Source organism: Solea solea, chromosome 18 (genome assembly GCF_958295425.1).
Source record: "Solea solea chromosome 18, fSolSol10.1, whole genome shotgun sequence".
NCBI classification, from domain to species: domain Eukaryota; kingdom Metazoa; phylum Chordata; class Actinopteri; order Pleuronectiformes; family Soleidae; genus Solea; species Solea solea.
The window spans coordinates 15,844,935-15,863,853 of NC_081151.1; the positions used below are offsets into that span (position 1 = coordinate 15,844,935).

Consider the following 18,919-nt stretch of genomic DNA (forward strand, 5'->3'; position numbering starts at 1 on the left):
CGGGTCATCTGCATCCACTTCCTAAAATAAAAATAAAACTAAATGTATATTATGTTCAGAAGATCAGAGGAAAGGAAAAAAAAGGAAAGGAAACTCTGACCTCAAGCGACGACAGTATGAACTGCAACACAAACGGAAGTGGAGGCGGATGCGGCTCAGTCCTGTTCTCCTCCTGTAGAAACCAAGATGCCACCTGCACATCCATCATATTTGCTGCTTTCTGCCTTAATTTTTCGTCTCGGTGCTGCGGCAGAAGTGTCCGTATGGAGCGTGGACATCAACCCGGTCAGTGTTATACCTTCACCTTTCTTCGTTTTATTATTGTTTTCCCTGTCTCTTAATGCTATATCAACCATAGCAACAGCTGTTAGCCAGTTTTGCTAGTTAGCGCCTATGTATCTGTGTAGTGTCTGTAAGTCAGACGTGTTTATTATACTGAAACTTGTCTGACAAGATGAACTTTTCATTGTTACCGTTTCTTAAAGTTTTCCTCCCACTGCACCGTAAATAAAAGGCATACAATAATATGTTTAAAGTGGGTTTTCAGCAATATTGTACTAACATACAAAATTCACACATCTGTATTTTACTATTTTTCTTCTACTTTTACTTCTCTACATTTACTAAATAAATTGTGTACTTTTACTCCAACACATTTCCCCTTACTATCCTCATAATAAATAAAATCCGAAAGTTAAATAATCTGTATGAAGCTCTTTTATTGTCTCAAAGCTGCTTTACACTACAGTCTTGCCATTCACTCATTCACCCACTTCATCCAGGACACATCTTTATTTCTTGAAATATTGACACAGCTGTCAGGAACAACGTGGGCCTTTCAGCTGAAAGACGACAAGCTCTACCGCTGAGCTACTTGATTGGATGTCATCTTTTTTCTATACCCTTTGGATATGTATACTGATCATTGTTGGATGTGACAAAGATTTGGTTAAAAAAGCTTTGAGGATATTATAGACTAACACCTCTGACTGACTGATTTAGCTGATTCTCTATTAGATTCGTGAGCCGTTCCTTTACTAAATGAGGCTTTCGGCTAAAAAAAAAAAACCTTTAAACTCCTCATTAGGACTTATTCGTTCAGGATCTGTAGGTAGTTTCTAGAAAACTCTTCAGACCCAGTGGCCAAGAAAAGCATGAAGTAAAACACTTAATTATTATTATTAAAAATAATTGCGCCATGTGGGTAATTTGTAAGGTGTGTTTAAATGTAATGTATGTTTTTACCGTTTAATATTTTTTGTTTGTTTTTGTTACCTCTTTAGGATGTTTTCTAAACACTGACCTCGTCTCTGTGTATGTTCCAGGTACAAAATGCTGTGTTTCGGAAGACGCTGTATGCCAACACCACCATCTCCATGAAGTGTGAGTTGTCTGACTTCTGAGACGCATATTTCTGCTCACACAGTAGCAGAAAATACACCAGGTTAACACGTAGTAACAGCATGAAGGGAAAGGGTGGAAGTGGAGTAGATCAGGGATGTTGACATTAAGTCTTTACACAAAAAAAAACTACAACATTCCAGTGCCTGAGTAAATTGCTGTGAATTTGTTTTTCTTTCTTTGCAGTTCAGGGCGATACAGCGTCATGTGACAGAAACTTGGTATTCAACATCAGCTGGTACCTGCGTTCCTCTGTTTGCTACAATGAGGTCTTCAACACACCAGTGAGTGTTGACTGTTGTCTCTTACAGCTGCAGGTTAAATGTTGAATATGTAATTTCATCTGTGTAAATTCCTCCCTCCCTCACTTTGTGTAGGACAACAAAGCGACAAACATGTTTGGTTTGGACCACATGGTTAAAGATGGCTGGAGTGGTTTCTACAGTCAGGGCTACATGTACTTTGAAAACTGCTCCTCCCTCTTCTTACCAAAGGTTTGTTATAAAGACAAAGTTGTTGCACTGCAGCAACTATTTAGTATGAGGATGATTCAGAGACATTATTAATCATATTATAATTATTTTTATGTATACATTTTGGCTCTGTCCTCTCACTCAGGTGTATTATCCTGAATTCAACCCATACCAGCCCCTCACTAGCCCAAAGGTGAGTCACTTCATATCTAAGAACTTAAGATATTATATTTTTGGTGCTCAGATATAAAAATATTCCTGATAGTGTGCCACTAAGTGAATCAGCTGCAGATGTCAATCCTTATTGTTATATATATATAATATATAATATAATTCGTTTTTTATCAGCACTTGTCATATATAGCATCTCAGTGCTTAATCCTTTTCTGTTTTTAATTTTAATTTTACACATTTTTACATAACATTGCCCAATAAACCACTCCCTATGTTTCTTTGTTTATTTTAAAACTATGTTTTCTTCATTCTCTTTAGAGTGACGCATCAAATCAGAGCTTTATTTGGCCTGATAAACCGGTAAGAAGTAATGTTTTTACTTTTAATATAAGTTAAATGTGTTTTAAGGAAGTCTGTACCAGAGCCTTTTGCAACAATTAGATGATTCAGGGTGTCCGCGGGATCTTAAAAAGTATTAAAAGTTGATAAATCAATTTTGGGACAATTAAGGCCTTTAAAAAGTCTTAATCTTGATTTCATGAGGTATTACATTTTGTCCATAGAGTTTGACTGCAAAAAGTATGCATGAATGTATATATTTTCCTCCCCGTGTTTGTTAAAAAAAACAATGCGCCAGCATGCTCGCCCTTAAAAAGGTATTGAAATTAACTTCAGGATTCCTGCATATACCCTGTGATTGCAAAACCCATCCATCCATCCATTATCTACTGCTTTATAGTCCACAGGAGGGTCACGGGGGGTGCTGTGCCAATCTCAGCTGACGTAGGGCGATAGGCGGGGTACACCCTGGACAGTTCGCCAGTCCATCGCAGGGACACATATAGAGACAAACGACCATTTACTCTCACATTCACACCTATGGTCAATTTACAGTGACCAATTTACCTAATTCCCATATTGCATGTTTTGGTCTTCTTGCTGCAAAGGCAAGAGCGCTAACCACTACACCAACCGTGTGGCCTATTGCAAAACCCATTGGAGTTAAAATAGAGGCTGCTGAGCACTGAACAGTGTGTGTGATTCATTACAGGACATCAGTGCAGTGGCCAAAGCCTGGAAGGACAGTCCATATCTTTTCATTGTAAAAGTGCAGCCGTTGTTTCGTGGCATTGAAGATGAAGAAATTGGCCCTGAGCAGGTCAACTTTGCTTTCACAAGTGAGAATTTATGTCCCTTTTTATTCTTTGAAAGCGAAAGTAAGAAATATAAACTCTAACCACATGGTAGTTTTATGTCAGCAGAAGTTACTCACTGTCTGTCTCTTTCTTTCTTTCTTTCTTTCTGTCTCACAGTGAAAGTTGAGATGAAGGGTCCACATGACTACTCCTCTCCAGCAGACTGGCCTCTCATGATGGTAAAGACTATGAACCAGTGTTTCTCAATCCTGGTCCTGGTGACCCACTGACACATTTTAGTTTGTCTAGTGCTGCGCCAACACACCTGATTCAAATGGGTTGCTCATCAGCATGCACTGCAGAAGCCTGATAATGACCCATTTATTTGAATTAGGTGTGTTGGAGCAGGGGAACAACTTAATCATGCAGGACAGTATTGTGAAGCCCTGCTAACTACCCACTAACATACAGAATATTTTAGTCTTGATTATGAATAATCAAACTGCTGTTTTAAAGGTGATGAATTAATCCAATGGTCATTGTTACATAAGAGAACAAGTCCTTTCTCTCTTCTGTCTACCGTCTCAGTTCTTCATGGTTATGTGCATCATATACGTGCTGTTCGGGGCGCTGTGGCTCTTCTGGTGCGCCTGTTATTGGCGGGATCTGCTGCGGATTCAGTTCTGGATTGGTGCCGTCATCATCCTCGGCATGTTAGAGAAAGCCGTCTTTTATTCAGAATACCAGAACATCCGGTACAAAGGAGACTATGGTTGGTTGATTTTTTTTACTTTTGTCCTCTTTTTACTTTTTTTGTTGTTATTCTCTTTATTTATGTGTTTCTCTTTCTTTTCACAGTTCAAGGTGCAGTGATATTTGCAGAACTGCTCTCTGCTCTTAAAAGATCTTTAGCTCGGATCCTGGTCCTCATTGTCAGTCTTGGCTATGGTATAGTCAAGTAAGTTGAATCACAGTATTATATATGCAGTATCTACTGTATATGTGTGTGTGTCTATGTATGTGTATGTGTATGTGTGTGTATATATATATATATATATATATATATATATATTAACTTAACTTAGTAACTTAATATTCTTTTTTCCCCTCATTTGTTGGTAAAATTGACCTTTTTGTTGTTGTTTTTTTATGTGTAGGCCCAGCTTGGGTACCACAGTGCACCGGCTTGCAGCTGTTGGCCTTCTTTACCTTCTCTTCTCCTCTGTGGAGGGTGTGATGAGAGTGACGGGTGTAAGTGTCAGCTTTTACTTAACAGTAATGATTATAGTAATGACTATACAGATGAATTCAAAACATATTGTATTTCATACTCTTACCTATTTTATTTTTAATTGTATAGCAAAACACTATGAAATGAAGTTGATTGTTTCCAAGTGTTTAATCCTACAAATTCACTCCTCACTGATTTGGTGACAGTTGATGTTTCCATGGCAATAGTCGGTGCAGTCTGACACATCAACATACCCTTCCTCTCAGAAATGTAACAAAAGCAGATATTTATTTGCAGAGCAGCCAGATTCAATCAACTTTGAAGGGCAATTCATTTGAGCCTCACCCAAATTACAATCACACAAACAAAAATCAATATGTTACATGTCAAGACACAGATAGACTGGCTTGTGAAGGACGAAAAGATAGCAAGATATGTATATAAGGTATATAAATAAGGTACTTAAGCAATTTAAAATAAATAATTGAAGATAGACACTTGTCATTTGTCCTGTAAAATGTGTGATATTATTTAAAATAACTAGAGTTTAGTAACCTGACAGCAGAAGGAATAAGGTTCTCCTGGAAGGAACATGATACATCACCATGAACTAAGTAATAATCATTATTTTTGCCATGATCTGATTTTCCTTTTCTTTTTGGATCTTATCGGATTTACCTTAGGTTTTTTAAGAATGCACAGTAAAAGCCACCGTGTTTGCGAGTTGAACACTTAAATTGTAAAATAGCAACGGTAGAAATTGTGTAATTTATAACTAACAATGCAGAGAGCTTTTTATTGACTGCAAAACTGAGTTGCTGTTGCTAAAACAATGTTGGCAATATCGCAGAGCCTTTTCAAGCTTTTGTTTCTTTTTAAGTGATACTTTACACATAAATAATTATTTCTAGTAGGAATTAATATAAAAAAATCCCAGTATATTTAAATGAGTGCAGATGGAACATTATCTATTACAGGCTACACTGGGAAAAATGAAGCTGATAGGGACTGTGTATTTACAGTATGTTGCCTAGCACAGCTTTCAAGGCACTCAGTAAGAATAAATGTGATTTTGAGTGGATGAGACGATGTAGGGAGAAGGTTATTCAGGGATTCAGTCACCGGGAGGCAGGGCAGGCGATGATAACTGGGAATGACAAATTTGATGTGCGCGTGATTTTTCAAGTGCAACCAAAGACACTGCAGCAAGTTCAGAAGGTCATGAAAACATCTAGTTATGCAAACAAACATAAGAAAAGAGCGACGATAGGGGGAATGTGGAGAGCCGATGAACTTTGGTGAGCAGATGTGTTTTGTCAGGAGGCAGCTAAATATCTAAGTCTTCACCAGATCTTGGCAGATGAAAAGTAGTTTAGAAAAGCAGTGGAACTCCCCTTATGATTAAATAATGCTGTTTTCTATTGGCACATTCACACAGCCACGTTTATGCAAATGCATCATGACTAAAGTACCACAGTGAAGATCCACACATATCCTCTTGGATTCACAGTGAACCAAAAATGTTTCCCCATTACATTTTATTTTATTAAACCTTTATTTAACTAGGAGTAAAACTCTCTGAGATAAAACCTGTCCTGGCCGAGACAGGCAGCAGTACGTACATACAGGTTAGGCATGGATACAACTAATTCAGTCATACAGCAGACTTAAATACAGTGTAAAATAATAATTAAAAAAAAATACATAAATGTACTTAAATTATACATAGTATATATCACATATTTTTCAATAAAATCTATCAAAGTGCATTTTGGCAAAACATCTACATCTCATCTGGCTGAATTGTGGGTTTGTCTTCCACTACATTAACTGATTGAGCCTAATTATTGATTTTTTTTGGACTTTCTAAAATGGGTAAAATCTTATTCTTTGTTGTTCTAACTAGGGCTTAATTGATTAATTGATGACTAAATAAATTCTTCAAAGATTTCTGACCTTTTTTGGCTTTTTTAATGTGAATATCTTTTGGTTTCTTTGCTCCGTTAACAAAAAAAATGATTAAAACTGAATAATGTTTTATTCAGAATAAAGCATTTTGTTGTTTCACATTGTGGAGATGCACTAATCTGGTGTCTGGTGTGAACTGAGGAACCTAGAGGTGTTCACTTTGGATCAGATCAGGTAAAGCTCTCAGTGATAAAGTCTGACTCTCATCTTCTATCTTTCTTCAGGGTTTCTATGGTACTGTTGCCCTGGTTGCTAACCTCAGCCTCTCCCTCATTGACTCCTGCGTAATGTGGTGGATATCCTTTACTCAAGCAGCTGAAAGGACAACTGCCTTAAATTGTTGCATTTAACATTATTATTATTATTTGAATGTACAGTTTTTGTCTTGTTCTCCTCAACTTGCATCTACATTTTCATCAGTCTGTCTCAAACCATTCGTCTGCTGAAGCTCCGCAGAAACATTGTGAAGCTGTCTTTGTATCAGCACTTCACCAACACGCTCATCTTCTCTGTTTTGGGTGAGTTACAGTCGTTTGTATGATCACAACTTCTCCTAATTTGCTCTCTCCTCCTCTTCCTCACATGTACTTCACACACTTGTATAATAGAATTAGATTGAGATGGAGTGAGAGATAAGGTGACTAAATTATTATTTAATTTATTTTATGTTTCATTTTCTGCACACATTTTCTGATTTTCCTTTAAGTATCAACAGAGGTAGCTCACGTACCACTGGTGTTGCACATACCACAGTTTGACAACCAAGGTCTTGGATCATCTAAAAATTTGAGAATAACACATGTTTGAGTTGTTATTGTTTGGATTTGTTGTTTTAGAAATGCTATTATAACTATTTAGAAATATTTCTTGATCTCTGAGTTCTTAGTGTGATCTCCACTGACATAGCAGAGTCTCAGTCTTAAACCTGGAGTGGAACCAAAATTAATGTCCTTTATAAACCATTGTGTTTATCCTACTGTTTCATGAAGAAAGTACAGATTTATTCAAGACACGATTGAGTATTTCACACAAATGTTTGCCTCACTGGAGGTTTGCTCATATAATTCCATTTAAAATGCCAAAGATGACAATTTTGCATCTTTCAATCAACAAGGCCAGCATACAACTAATACTTTTGCGCAGCACTGTACAGCCACTTGTTTACTTACGAAGGGTTCAATAATAAATATGAAGCTAGAGCCACTTCTGTAATAAGTAATGTTATTGATGTCGGATTGTGGCACTGTTTAATTGGACGAAATTTGAGGTGAACCAGGATTTTATTGCAGATAAGCAGTTGGTGAGGGAGAAGGGTGAGAGTGTGGAATTTGGTGAGCTGGATAAATAGAGCTGGGTGTCATCTGCAAAGCAGTGGAAATGGATATTATATTAGCGGAAGATATTACCTAGAGGAGGGAGCTAGATGATAAAGAGGAGGGGCCCCAGGACTGACCCCTGGGGCACACCTGAATTGACGGGGGAAGGGTGGGATCTGAATGATTTCAGCTGAATGAACTGAGTGCGGCCTGTGAGATGCGAGTGAAACCAGTGCAGGGGGGTGTGAGCGATGCCTATGGAAGATAATCTATTGAGGAGGATGGAGTGAGAAATTGTGTCAAAGGCCGTACTCAGGTCAAGGAGGATGAGAATGGCGAGTAATCCAGAATCAGCTGTGATTTTTATGAGAGCAGTTTCGGTACTATGGCGGGGGCGGAAACCAGACTGGAAATATTTCATATAGGCTGTTTTGGTTTAAGTGGGAGTGGAGTTAAGTATGGAGATGAAAGGAAGGTTAGAATGGGGCAGGTTATTGAAGGTATGTGTTTGACAGAAAAAATGCATTTACAGGACGTTCACACGAAAGCATTTAAGAGTAAATTTGTGAAAGGATTAGTTTGAAATTTTGTGGAAGGTTTGTTTGGGAATACCTGTTTGCTGTATCTCCAATGATTGTTTACACACATCAAAATCAAAACCAGTGTTTACTTTGTTTCGTCAGCTTCAATTATATTCATCATCTGGACCACCAAAGTCTTCAAGATGGTGGACTGCCAAACGGTCAGTTTATTCTCTGTTACTGATTGATTGCTGTGTTGCTGTTTTCCTCACAGGCTCTCTCCATGTCTTGTTTACACTGACATGAAAATTGTACTTCATAAAATCCATGTCTTCACGTATTCACTTTTATTCCCCTGTGTTCCTCTATTCTGTAGGGTTGGAGGGACTTGTGGGTGGACGATGCCTTCTGGCGTCTCCTGTTCTCCACCATTCTGCTGGTCATCATGGTGTTGCTGCGGCCCTCTGTGAACAACCAGAGGTCAGAGTCATCCAGAGCTGAGGGTGTGATAGAGCACCGCCCCTTTGGCTCAATTCATTCCTATGGAGTTCCTCACCCAGTGCACATGCCAAAAAAGTTTCTGACTTCCGCGTCTATTTCCGGGGTGTGCGGAGCATGAGCATAGTTGAGACAATATCGCCATACCGGTATATTATTTTATGCTGCCTTGCGAACACTATTTAGCTGACTGCTTCTCTCTGAGCCTACAAGCGTAGTTCAGCTGCTCAATCACGCCCCTTACATGTACGTATTACGTAGTGTTCTCCCTCGCACCAACGCTTCACAACAGACATTTGAACGAAGGCTCTTGTCTCCGGGTTTCAGCTCAGCTGAGCGACCAACAGGAGAGCAAGCGAGCTAACGCAGATAAGCGAGCTCACGCAGATAAACCGCAGATTTCATCTGAATTAAAACAGTGTGTCTAGAAGCTCCACAGAATCAGTCTGAGTCAGAGAGAGAGATTAATTTTGATGTCAGGTATTTTAAGACTTTTACTCAAGTAATATTGTAAAAGGTGAAGTAATTTATAGTACTCAAATATGGCTTTCAAGTGCTTTATACAAGACTGACTGTGGTTTCTTATATTTCTGTTTTCTATATAATACTGTAAAGCTGTAGGCCTGTTTGTGTTTACATGTTTTGTTGTAATTAGGTGTAGGCTATTACTATACTTTCTATAATACTTTACATGTTTCAAACAGACAACACTATTGTTTATATATGTTGTCATATACACAGCTGTGCTTTGTCAAGCAAAAAAACAAAACTAAACCTAAATAAATGGTTGATGGTGATTAGTTAAAAGTACACACTTTACCCGTTTTGTTCAAAATATCATTATAATATCGTATATCGCCACTTTGAATATTGGGACGATGACGGGAAAAGCTAGAGAGTTGATTGACATGATGCAGAGAAGGAAGACGCCATATACAAACAAAAAATATCGAGATATGAGTTTTGGTCCATATCACCCAGCCCAGCGGATTTCATGAATACTGATTGCACGTTAGCTTCGGTCTTTAAACCATGGATTAGTAAATGAATGTCAAAACCAACAATAGTGAATACAGTAAACTGAAAAGTATAATGACGTCATTACAGGTTAAAATGATCAATTTAATGTTTCATTTAATTGACCGTGGCTATTAGTTTATATGTATTGTTACAGGAATTATGTTGTTTTCTTGGATGCTTTTTGCTTGATTTTCCATTGTTACCGCCCGGCTCTTAGGCTGCAACAAAAATAGGGAGAGAAGACGAGGACTAGTGCAAAACAACGATTTGTTTGCAAATTAGGGTTAAATATCAGTGTCAGTAATCAGTAGGTGTAGGCAGGAATGCATGCATGTATGTGTGTGTGGATGCATAAAACAAAAACTAAACTAAAACAAGCAAACAGCCGTGCCACGGCCTATGCTGATGGTGTCTGCGAGAGAGGCCAGCCAGAGTCTGAGAGAGAGCGAGAGAGAGGAAGGAAGACTTCTTAAAACAAGTGGCGTGTCCAGGTGTAGCTCATCCCTGTGATGATGACCCCGCCTCCAGGCCTGAAACAAAACAAAGAAGGTCAGCAACACTCCCACAAATAAGGTGTCGTCACACCATTCACTGATATCTTCTTCTTTTCCTTTCGGCTGCTCCCTTCAGGGGTCGCCACAGCGAATCAACCTCCTCCATCTCACCCTGTTCTCTGTATCCATCTCTCTCACACTAACTAACTTCATGTCCTCTTTCACTACATCCATAAACCTTCTCTTTGGTCTTCCTCTAGACCTCCTGCCTGGCAGTTCCAACCCCAGCATCCTTCTACCAATAAACTCACTATCCCTCCTCTGTACATGACCAAACCATCTCATTCTGGCCTCTCTGACCTTATCTCCAAAACATCTAACATGTGCTGTTCCTCTGATTGACTCATTCCTGATCCTATCCATCTTCGTCACTCCCAAAGAGAAACTCAACATCTTCATCTCTGCTACCTCCAGCTCTGCTTCCTGTCTTTTCCTCAGATCCACTGTCTCTAGACCATACATCATCACTGTGTTGTATATCTTTCCTTTCATTCTGGCTGATACTCTTTTATCACACATTACCCCTGACACTTTTATCCACCCATTCCAACCAGCTTGAACACGTTTCTTCACCTCTTTTCCACAATCTCCACTGCTCTGGACTGTTGACCCTAAATACTTAAAATCCTCCACCTTCTTTATCTCCACTCCCTGTAGCCTCATGGTTCCACTTGGGTTCCTCTCATTCACACACACTAACCTTCATTCCTCTCCTTTCTAGAGCATATCTCCACCTCTGGAGCTTTTCCTCCACCTGGTCTCTGCTCTCACCACAGATCACAATGTCATCTGCAAACATCATAGTCCATGGAGATTCCTGTCTAACCTCATCTGTCATTCTGTCCATCACCACCGCAAACAAGCAGGGACTACTGCACATACATGTCCTGCACCAGTCTAACATACTTCTCTGCCACTCCAGACTTCCTCATACAGTACCATATTTCCTCTCTCGGCACCCTGTCATAGGCTTTTTTCCAGATCTACAAAGGCACAATGCAGCTCCCTCTGACCTTCTCTGTATTTCTCTACCAGCATTCTTAAAGCAAATACTGCATCTGTAGTACTCTTTCTAAGCATGAAACCATACTGTTGCTCACAAATGTTGACTTCTGCTTTCAGTCTAGTTTCCACTACTCTTTCCCATAGCTTCATTGTATGGCTCATCAACTTTATTCTTCTATAGTTACTGCAATTCTGAACATCTCCCTTATTCTTAAAAATGGGCACCATCACACTTCTTCTCCATTCCTCAGGCATCCCCTCACTCTCTAAGATCCTGTTGAATAGTCTAACCAGAAACTCTACTGCCTCCTCTCCTAGACACTTCCATACCTCCACAGATATATCATCAGGACCACCTGCCTTTCCATTCTTCATCCTCTTCAATGCCCCCCTCACTTCACCTTTACTAATCTCTGCTACTTCATGGTTCACAGTAGTTACCTCTTCTACCCTTTGCTCTCTTTAATTTTCCTCATTCATTAGCTCTTCAAAGTACTCTTTCCATCTTCCCATTACTTCTGTGGCACCTGTCAACACATGTCCCTCTCTATCCTTAATCACCCGAACCTGCTGGACGTCTTTCCCATCTCTATCTCTCTGTTTTGCCAACCTGTATAAATCATTCTCTCCCTCCTTACTTTCCAACCTAGCATACAAGGTTTCCTTCCAGACGACACACCAAGTACTCTCCTACCTGTCTCCCTGATTACATTAGCTGTAGTTGTCCAGTCATCTGGGAGCTCTCCCTGACCACGGATTCTTTCTCAACTCCTCCCTGAAAACCATAGAACAGTCCTCTCTTTTCAGCTTCCACCACTTTGTCCTTTGTTCTGCCTTTGTCCTCTTCATCTTCCTTGTCACCAGATTCATCCTACAAACCACCATCCTATGCTGACTTGCTACACTCTCACCCACCACTACTTTAAAGTCACTGATCTCCTTCAGATTACATCATCTATACAAGATGTAGTCTACCTGTGTGCTCCTACCTCCACTCTTATAAGTTACCCTATGCTCATGCCTCTTCACTACAGCCATTTCCATCCTTTTTGCAAAGTCTACCACCATCTGTCCCTCTGTGTTCCTGTCTTGGATACCAAACCTGCCCATCGCTTCTTCATCACCTCTATTTCCTGCACCAACATGTCCATTGAAGTCTGCACCAATTACCACTCTCTCACCTCTGGGGATATTCTGTATCACTTCATCTAACTCACTCCAGAATGTTTCCTTCTTCTCTAACTCACATCTCACCTGTGGGGCATAGCCACTAATAACATTTAACATCACACCTTCAATTTCAAGCTTCAGACTCATCAGTCTATCTGACACTCTTTTCACTTCCAGGACATTCCTAACAAACTCCTCCTTTAGGATAACCCCTACTCCACTTCTCTTTCTATCAATACCATAGTAGTACAACTTAAAACCTACACCTAAGCTTCTCGCCTTGCTACCTTTCCACCTGGTCTCCTGGACACACAGTATATCCACCGTCCTTCTCTGCATCATGTCAATCAACTCTCTAGCTTTTCCCGTCATCGTCCCAATATTCAAAGTCCCTACTGCCAGTCCCAGACTCTTGACTTTCCTCTTTTCGACTTCGACCCACAGTAGCCCAATTTCCGTGTAACCCTGTAGGTTATCGGCACCAACGGCGGTCATTGTTAACTCAGGCCTCGACCAATCCGGTATGGAAGTCTTAGGTTCGATTCGCATATTTGGTTTTGGCACAGGTTTTACACCGGATGCCCTTCCTGACGCAACCCTCTGCATTTATCCGGGCTTGGGACCGGCTCAAAAAGACACTCTTAAGACACTCCTAAGGCTGCATTAACCATTCACTGATATACTGTATGCTAATCATCAAAAATGTTCAATTCAATTCAATTCAATTTCAATTTTATTTGTATAGCGCCAAATCATAACATACATTATCTCAAGGCACTGTACATAGACAACAGTTCACACAATGATGCTTAGTGCTTACTGGGCATCAGTGGAGAGAAAAAACTCCCTCTTAACAGGAAGAAATCTCTGACAGAACCAGACTCAGAGATGTGCAGTCATCTGCCTCGACCGGTTGGGGTGAAAGGAAAATGGGGGACAGAGGAGAGGTGGGGGACAGAAAGGGGGGAGAGAAAGGACAAGAGGGAGATGAGGTAGAGACAGACCGGAAGCAGATACACAATAACTTTATCAAGTTACAAGTTTATACAGTCAATGATGACATGTTTATAGCAATACAATGTAATTTATATAAGCAGCAGCAGAGAGTGTTGATAAAAATTATACTGATATCGACTTTTAATTATAGCACAATAATAATGGTGGTGATATGTATGATAGGAATAGCCTCAAAACCTGGATCTTGATCCTGCAACCTGCAAGATGAGGATACAGAGAGAGAGGGAAGGAAGGAAAGGGAGACTAACTAGGGAGAGAAAGAACAAGGTTAATGACATATAAAAAGTCATATTCATACCCTGAGTGTGAGAGAGTGAATGTGCGTGCACCAAAAATCAGGAAAAGGTCTCAGTGTTTTTTGGGCCGCATGAGTATTTTTGGTTGCAGTACCGGGAGTGGCCACCATGACAAATTGTCCTCAAGGAAGAGGGGGCGGTGCTCTATCCAGTTATTATAATTCATCCATGGTGTGATCTCAGATGCTGTATGACTTTACACAGGCTGCATCTCAGCCCGTCTTCTTTTTCTTCTTAGGTTCTCTCATTCCCCTCTGATTGATGAAGACGATGAAGAGGAGGAGACCAAGGAGCCCATGCTGAATGAAGCTTATGGTACGATATTCCTGTTAGTACTGCTTTCCATTAAAAAATGGTCAGTAGTTGCCTAGTATTGTGTAAACCGGCATCAGATGGTAGAGACGTCCCAATCAGTTTTTTCGTCCAGATATCCTTAATGCTTGCATATCCTTGGATAACAGAGCTGCACAGTTCACCATTTTCTTTTTAAAATGGTCACAAATACATAATATTCCTGACTGAATTTCATCTTAAGTTGCTTTTTATTTATTGTGAGTATTTACTTTGAGAGAAAGAGGGCCAGGGTGTCATCAGCTCTCTGTCAGCTAAACCAGTGCTGTGTTTTTGTACAACGTTTTGTTGAACTGCGGACAAAATTGCTTCACCCACTCCACGCACAGAACAAAACACGATTAACAGCAACTAGGAGACCTGTCTTATCATTTTATTATTGATTATTGAAATACGGAAATGGCAAAAGGCTTGTAAACATGGAGACGAAATGAAAAAGATAAAATCATAACTTAAAAGATGACCTTTATTTACTTTATTTAAGACCTTTAATTATTATTTGGAAATTACTGAGGGGTGACCCTCATTTACAACCATATAAATAAAATAAATAATAATAATAAATTCCAAAAGTGACATAAAAACAGTCCCCAAGTACACTGGAGAAATTGATCTATTTTAACATTTTGTTCCTTGTTCCTTTTTGTTTGAGCAAAGATACAAGACTGAAAAAAGTACAAGTCTTTATTTCTCTACCACGTTTAAAAATAACCAGGATTGACCAAAGTGCTTTACAAAGTTAAAGTTAAAAGTGTACAATAACAAGGTACAACAAGAATCACTACTACTACTCAGATCTTACTGCAGATCCTCTAAAGACAAGACTCGGACGTAACGTTTTATAACCCACTGCTTTTCTTCATATTAAGTATAAAGGGACATTTTAGTAACCTGGTTATGTTCTAATTGTGTCTTCTAATAGGCTTTTTGTGTTTTCTCAATTGGCTCTTGTTTTATTTTTATGTCAGCGGGAATGAAGATGAGAGGTTCAAAGCCTGAAACTAACGGCTCCCAGAAGCTACTGAGTAAAGAGGTTTGTTGACATTCATCCTCTCTCCTTTTGATGTTTCCATGTGTAATTGTTTTTCTTATTTGACTTTTTATTAGTTTTTGTGTAAACTAGTACACGTCATACATTCACAAAATAACTTAAACCAACACACCTCTACACATCACTGAATTATGGCAAAAATAAAATGACCTGTGTCAATGTGAGCACAGCCTATCCACATACAGTCAATATACAGGTGATGTGGGTTTCAATTGAATGTATATAATGGTAACATTAATTTTCATTTTCCCCAGATGAGCACTGAGAAACAGTATTAGTCAGGTTTTAGTTTCCAGTTTCCAGATTGTCCATTCCTGATTTGTGTTAAAAATGAATACAAATTTCTGTGTAAATATCTACCTCACCATTTATTCTATATATTAATTGTTTATATGAGGCTGTTTCTGTAGATGCATTGAGTCATTCAGAGTAGGTCGGGTTATTTTTCCCTGACCATTCAGGAGACATAACGCAGGAGTAAGAGTAATATTTGTACCTAGGCTATCTATGATCTTTTCTAAAATTCAATATGATTTTCTTAAGTTGTAGAAGAAGGCTGGAGCTTCTATGTTAGGCGCATAAATGTTACCTAAAATTACATTTTGTCCTGCCAGATTAGCTAAAAGTCTTTATCTCTGTATTCTTTTTCTACCATAACATTAGTCTTTTTTGAGAATAATATCGAAAAACCTCACTTTTTTGAGTGAAATTATTGTGACTAGTGCAGTGCCCATGCAAAATCTGTGTTTGTGTTTTTAGTAATTGTTGGTTAGGTGTGTTTGAGTGCTTCTTTTTACTTTTTAGAGTGGCAAGAAGCTATTCTGTCTGCCACTTTTTGTCTATGGCTGGTTGTGCTTTGCATGTGTGGGATTCTGAAACGTCCTTAAATTGGGACCTTGCAGTCAGAATTGTTGTTTGTTTATTCAAAGACTAAAGACTGTCCAAAGTAGGTTGGGCTATGAGAAGTGTCAATTTATTGAACATCATGTTTTACATAGTTTTGAATAGCCACTGCATACAGTACCTGTGTTTGTTGGCGTGTTGTTGCAAAATCCGCTGACTCCTTTTAATGCAAGCAAACCGCATTCAGGGAGCCTTTATTGTTGAGGTCAGACATAATATAAAAGGCCTGCTTATCCTCTCACAGTGCTGTGTGAGTGAGAGAGGGAATGGCTACACTAGAGCGGCGAAAGCCAATGTGTGCTTCTTTTACCGATATATTTAACGATGTCTTTTGCATTACTTATTTAAACACTGCATTTACTTGTAGCCTGTAGCAAGACACCTGTCAAGACAAGACAGAACAGACAGACACAGACTGACCTCCTGCAATTTATAGAAAAGCGCATTTGATCCGTCTGTCATGTGTTGTTTGCTGCCGACATGTTGCTAGCTGTAACTGCTCTCTTAGCTTCAGCTACGTGGTTAGCTTGAGGTGGCCTCGATAAGAGTTTATCGATTTCCGGACCCGTATTATTCCTCCCACGTGGATTTTTTGACCTCTTCATAAGTTTTCCCTTGCAGACCACTGTATGAGGTCACATTAAATTATCCATTCAACTTATATTATTTGACAAATATAGTTGGAGCGTCGCAGCCACTCCTCTCCACATCGCCACTGGACATCTCCATGTGTAATTGTTGAATTATTTTCTGTTTCTAAAACGCTGTTTTTGCTAGGATGAAGACTTAAAGTGGGTCGAGGAGAATATTCCTACAACTGTTGCTGACGTGTAAGTAGCAAATTAGAATTAAATTAAATCTCTCTTATGTCTTGAAGATATCCTGAAAGGGTTTCAAAATAAAATCATATAATTGTATGCTACCTTGTATGCATGAGAGTAATGTATTGGCTTAAAACTTAACATATTAAATCTTTTACTGTTTTGAACATAAACAGACTTAACAGGTTGTTGATGAACATTTACTCCTGAATAAACTTATCAGTGAAGCCAGTATTTCAATTTAACTTGTTTTCCTTTAATCTCTGATCAAACATCATAGTCATTTTATGTTTCTTACATAGGACCTTTTAATAACTTAAATCTATATTATGTATCTTATGATCCCCAAAAGATTATGTCAGCATCTTTGAAACAAGGAAAGAATTTGAAAATGTTTGACCTTTTACCCTCTAATCTCTGCTTTCTCTATTTTATATAGAGCGCTCCCTGTCATGCTAGATGAGGAAGAGGTAAAAACTCTTCTTTTTTGCCCTGTAACTTCACATTTTTGTCTTTTCAACATGTTCCTTAACTGAATTTTCCGTACATTTTTACAGGAAATACTGAAAAACAAGATGGAGAGATCCAAAATGGAGTAGACCTAAGAGGTTTGACGTGAGAATGAAAAGAGAGCCAATTCAAGGTAGCAATGATTGCTCTTTGAGTGATCTGATTACCAAAAAAAAGTTCTCTCCAAACGCTTCATTTTTTACTGAACATTGTGTAATAATACTTAAATAAGCTAAAAGAAGCATGAATAGTGTGTTTTATTAAGGTGATTTGGATGGATGGGTTGGCTGCTCTTGATGTTTTCTAGATCAGCACTCTTTAACTAAAGTGAAACACATTACACAACAGAACACTAATTAGTATTTAATTTATTTCCTTCAAGAATGGGTTTGGCCAAGTCACAAAATAAGCAAACTAATGGATATTTTACACAATGCATTGTAGAAAATTGAAAAAAATTGTAGAAAAAAGCATATTTATCAAAATCCTGCTTGGTGGTGTTAAATTAATATAATATTCAATGGGTGTTTTAAGAACTGGGGTCAGGATAAAAACATCTAAGGAACAGAGTGAAGGGAACCTTGAACACCAACTGGGTCAAATCTGTAGAAACGTGTCATCACAGCCAGGATATCACATATCCTGAGAGTGGAGAGGAAACTGAAAACACTAAAGCTGCTTTCAGACATGTATGGGAGTCTGGATGTGGAAGTCTAGATCTTCTGCTAGCTTCCCAGGGAAATTTCCACATAATGTCCAAGTGAGACTCTATAAGAACACAGGAAAATTCCTGCTGTTGTGAACACGTCTGAACCTTGACAATCTCCCGCTGCATACGTTGAATTTTGTTTAAAATACTGGGGTTTATGTTTTGAAAAAGGTTCAAGTTATTTTCCGTAAAGATTATATTTATGCCAACACAGCATCAGATACTTGGAAAATAAATGCTGTTTTCAGCATCTTCTACCGCTTTATCCTCCACATGAGGGTCGTGGTGGGTGCTGGTGCCAATCCCAGCTGACATGGGGCACACCCTGGACAGGTCATCAGTCCATCACAGGGCCTGTTTTCATGTGTTTAGCTGAAGATACAATAATTACAGTTATATTTTAAAAGTGTACAACCATTTGGTTGTATAAATTGTTGTTTTTCATTATCTTTTATATTTATATCAGAAGCCATTTTGGACCATAAACATGTTTTGAGTTTTGACACTAACTGAAGGCTACATAGATTCTTGGTGACGTGAAGGATATTCAGCTATAAAATTGCCAATGTTGCTATATTTTACACACTGTACCTTTTAAATCATACACTGACATACATAATATTTAAATGAGCAAGAAACGTTATGGTGTGTCAACCCATAAGCTTCTTAATTAAAAAAAAAAAGTACCTGGGGTTGTACCTGCCAGTGATTATTTTCTAAGCTAATTTTAAGGTAAAATGTGTAATACTGTCAACTCATAATTATTTGCACTTTGTTTTCTGTCTGGATTTGCC

General features: G+C 38.7%; 1 protein-coding gene across 1 annotated transcript; it reads left to right on the top strand.

The window, feature by feature from the left end:
• Nucleotides 1-149: 149 nt before the first annotated feature.
• LOC131445089 (transmembrane protein 87A-like) lies at nucleotides 150-17,859 on the top strand. The gene is made up of 20 exons (XM_058615924.1): nucleotides 150-285; nucleotides 1,326-1,383; nucleotides 1,588-1,685; nucleotides 1,779-1,895; nucleotides 2,020-2,067; nucleotides 2,367-2,408; nucleotides 3,100-3,226; nucleotides 3,362-3,423; nucleotides 3,773-3,956; nucleotides 4,043-4,142; nucleotides 4,342-4,435; nucleotides 6,608-6,679; nucleotides 6,793-6,901; nucleotides 8,383-8,441; nucleotides 8,597-8,700; nucleotides 14,019-14,095; nucleotides 15,100-15,164; nucleotides 16,863-16,915; nucleotides 17,346-17,376; nucleotides 17,464-17,859. Exons 1-20 carry the CDS (start codon nucleotides 187-189, stop codon nucleotides 17,503-17,505), a joined length of 1,641 nt encoding a protein of 546 aa, XP_058471907.1. The 5' UTR covers nucleotides 150-186; the 3' UTR covers nucleotides 17,506-17,859.
• Nucleotides 17,860-18,919: the final 1,060 nt, after the last annotated feature.